Source organism: Choloepus didactylus, chromosome 6, assembly GCF_015220235.1.
Source record: "Choloepus didactylus isolate mChoDid1 chromosome 6, mChoDid1.pri, whole genome shotgun sequence".
Lineage (NCBI taxonomy): Eukaryota > Metazoa > Chordata > Mammalia > Pilosa > Megalonychidae > Choloepus > Choloepus didactylus.
In genome coordinates this window covers 23,743,443-23,746,993 of record NC_051312.1, presented here as the reverse complement: position 1 = coordinate 23,746,993, position 3,551 = coordinate 23,743,443, and the positions used below count along the sequence as shown (strand labels likewise).

The window sequence follows — 3,551 nt, the reverse complement described above, 5'->3', positions numbered from 1 at the left end:
GTTCTGGTCAGCCCAAACTTCATCAGCTGTATTTTCATAGATCAAAATCTATTGGTTTAAAATAATATTTACTGGATGATGAAGAGATTAAAATGATGTTTATTCATTCCATACTTGACTTTTAATTAAAAATCCTTCCATTAAGAATGAATGGATTTGACTAGTAGACTTCAAAGTTTTTTTACTGCACAAAATGATTTATGATGCTACAATTCCATTTTCTACATGGGAGTCAAATTTCTTGGGCATTGATCTTAACAACTGTTAAAATACTGATTTGGTAGTACTAATATTTTGATAATAAAATCAGACTTTAATAATTCTATGGTTAATAAAGCAATGGTCATTTGTTGATTACTTTGATCCTTACAACCATTTGAGAAAATGTCCAATCAGGTTCAACATTTTAAATGAAAGATAACATTCATAGATAAAGCAAGTGGTATCAAAGTTCACACTTGTGATATTATTAAATAATAGAGCCTGATACCATGAAGGTAAAACTGCCTTATGCTCCTCTTTTAGCTTTAACGAATGCTTTATTCAGTGGTCCATTAAAGTATATGATTTTAATTAAAATACTAGTTGGAATAAATATATATTTGTTATGTAATAGCATTTCCTGTCATGAATCACTGAGAGAAAGGTAAACAAGACATAAAAAAATTAGTCAAATCAATTGCATTTGTGTCTCACAGAGAAATTTTTCCTTTGACTTTTTAAAAATGTAAATATCAATATATTAATCTTTATTTTATTTTCTATCCCATTCTAAAATTATTTTTAAGTAGCATATATTCCACTAGTGAGTAACACTAAAACTTTGCATTTGCTTCTGCATGTTTAAAAAAACATTGTACAGATTATGCATGCATTTTTAACATATTTTGAGTCTGTAAGGATTCAGAGTGGCATTCTTTCTTAGTACTCATTTGTATATTTTATTGAAATTGTTACCTATATGCATTTTTTTAAGTTTTAATTGACTGATTGAATGCATTTATTTTTATTAAATGTCAAGATTGAATACAATGTTCTGAAAGGCCTATGGAAATCATCATGAGACAAACCAGGAAAGACATTTTTATTAAATACTAGATTTTCATTTTCTGTAAAACTGTAATCATATCAGTTAGACATAGATTCATGATATTTGTTTAGTCATAAATATTCTCCAAAATCATTGCTGACATTGACTTAGGTTTTATGTCTTTTCAGGTGACTGAAACATTTTCACTATGTTGGACAATGGAAAATAGGAATAATGTTACTGTATTTATTCTCTTGGGACTTTCCCAAAACAAATACATAGAAATACTCTGTTTTTTATTATTCTTATTTTGTTACATTGCTATTTGGATGGGAAACTTGCTCATAATGATTTCTGTCTCATGCAGTCAGTTAACTGACCAACCCATGTACTTCTTCCTTAATTATCTTTCACTCTCCGACCTTTGCTACACATCCACAGTGATGCCAAAACTAATGGCTGATTTACTGGCAGAAAAGAGGACTATTTCCTTTTATAACTGCATGGCACAGCTCTTTGCCACACATTTCTTTGGAGGCATCGGGATCTTTATCCTCACAGGGATGGCCTACGACCGCTACGTGGCCATCTGCAGGCCCCTGCACTACACCATCATAATGAGCAGGTGGAGGTGCAACACGATCATCATAGCTTGCTGTACTGGGGGATTGATACACTCTGCCAATCAATTTCTTCCCACCATCTTCTTACCCTTCTGTGGCCCCAATGAGATAGATCATTTCTTCTGTGATGTGTATCCTTTGCTGAAATTGGCCTGCGCCGATACATACAAATTTGGTCTCTTGATAATTGTCAATTCAGGTGTGGTTGCTTTGGTGAGTTTCGTGATTTTGATGGTATCTTATTTCCTGATATTATACACCATCAGGATTTACCCTGCAGAAAGCCGTGGCAAAGCTCTTTCCACTTGCAGTTCCCACATAACAGTTGTGGTGTTATTCTTTGCCCCTATTCTCTTCATTTACATTAGACCAGCCACAACTTTTCCAGAAGATAAAGTGTTTTCTCTTTTCTACACCATCATTGCTCCAATGTTCAACCCTCTGATTTACACTCTGAGAAACTTGGAGATGAAGAATGCCTTGAGGAAAGTGTGGTGCCATCAATTGTTTTTGAAGAGAAATAACTTAAGAAAGGCATTGCTCCATTTCACTCTAGGCACTGTTAAATAGGTGTCTTCTCAACCCTGAGTCCTAATACAGATCTGGAATGATGGATAAATTTTATTCAAGTGCATGCAAAAGCCATCCTTAAGTCTTAAATCAGTGTCTTTCAGTCTTTGCCAAGATCTCTTCTTAGTTGGGCATATTTGATTTATTTTCTCATGGTAATTGTTCCTCTACTGTCTTTACATATCTACTTCAAATACCCCTTATTATTATTATTCATTTTAATAGTATAAGGAAGGGTTTTCTCTGTTCCTCCTGGAATTCTCTTCACAAAAACCTAACTGAAAGCCATCTGCTAGATATGAAGTTTTTAGACTCCCATTTCGGAATGACAGAGCAGAGCTTATGAGCACGGATTTCCCAGCTAAGGTCAATAGATACATGAGTGGAACATTTAACCCCTTGGCTATTCAGCATTCCAAAACCATCTTCTATAAATTTTGAAACCCCATAGTAAAACAGTAACATCTTTCTGTTCACACTGAGCAAGATATTTCTACAAAGACACTGTCATCCCTTCCCCCCAAATGAAAAACATCTCCAAATCATGGTAGATATTTCTGAATAATGTTAATTGTAATGTTGGCTTCTCTTCTAGTTCAGCTTGCAGTCACAAATGAATAGTCTGTAACATAATATTAGATTGTAAAATTAACAAACAAAAACATCTCACATAAAATAAGTAAGTATGTAATAAATAAGTTTATATATATATACTCTAACAATCAAAGGAAAACATACATGGCTACAACAGCTCTTGTTGATGTAATTGGTCATCAGATTTTTGTTAATATTTATATTGTCTTCCTATTTTTGCTCTACATTCCTTTGCTCTCAGACTGACTTTCAGCTGTTTTAGATTCATTATCTAGTATTCCTGAGTTTCTGAATCCTCAGTGATCCTGACATTTTTGTTGCATTACTTATCCAACTTTAACTATTTGTCTTAAAAATTTACCCTTATTGTGTTGAAACAACCACATTACCCCTGGTCATCATTACCAAAAAAATACATCCCCTTGTTTGTTGGTTGATTTAGTAAGGGCATAAATAGCATGTTTAGGTGGCATTATCAATTACCAATTCAACAACATAATTTATGTTTTCCTATATCAAAACATAATGAAAGAATATAAATCAGCTGAGCTGAAAATGCTGGGAGAGAAAGGAAACATACCATAAATCCATGGACTGTGTTGTTGCTATAAGCAATTTGAGCAGGAAGGAAAATCCTTCCAAGTATTATCTTTAAGAAGTATCTATTTCTGTGAGGACAGAATTGGCATCTTTCAAAATGGAATGTTTTCATTATAATCAACTTTCCACCAGAT

General features: G+C 33.3%; 1 protein-coding gene across 1 annotated transcript; it reads left to right on the top strand.

Moving 5' to 3' along the window:
- The first annotated feature begins 1,248 nt into the window (after nt 1-1,248).
- Nucleotides 1,249-2,223, top strand: LOC119536720 (olfactory receptor 4P4-like). The gene has a single exon (XM_037839514.1). It carries the CDS (start codon nt 1,249-1,251, stop codon nt 2,221-2,223), a length of 975 nt encoding a protein of 324 aa, XP_037695442.1.
- The last annotated feature ends 1,328 nt before the right edge of the window (nt 2,224-3,551 follow it).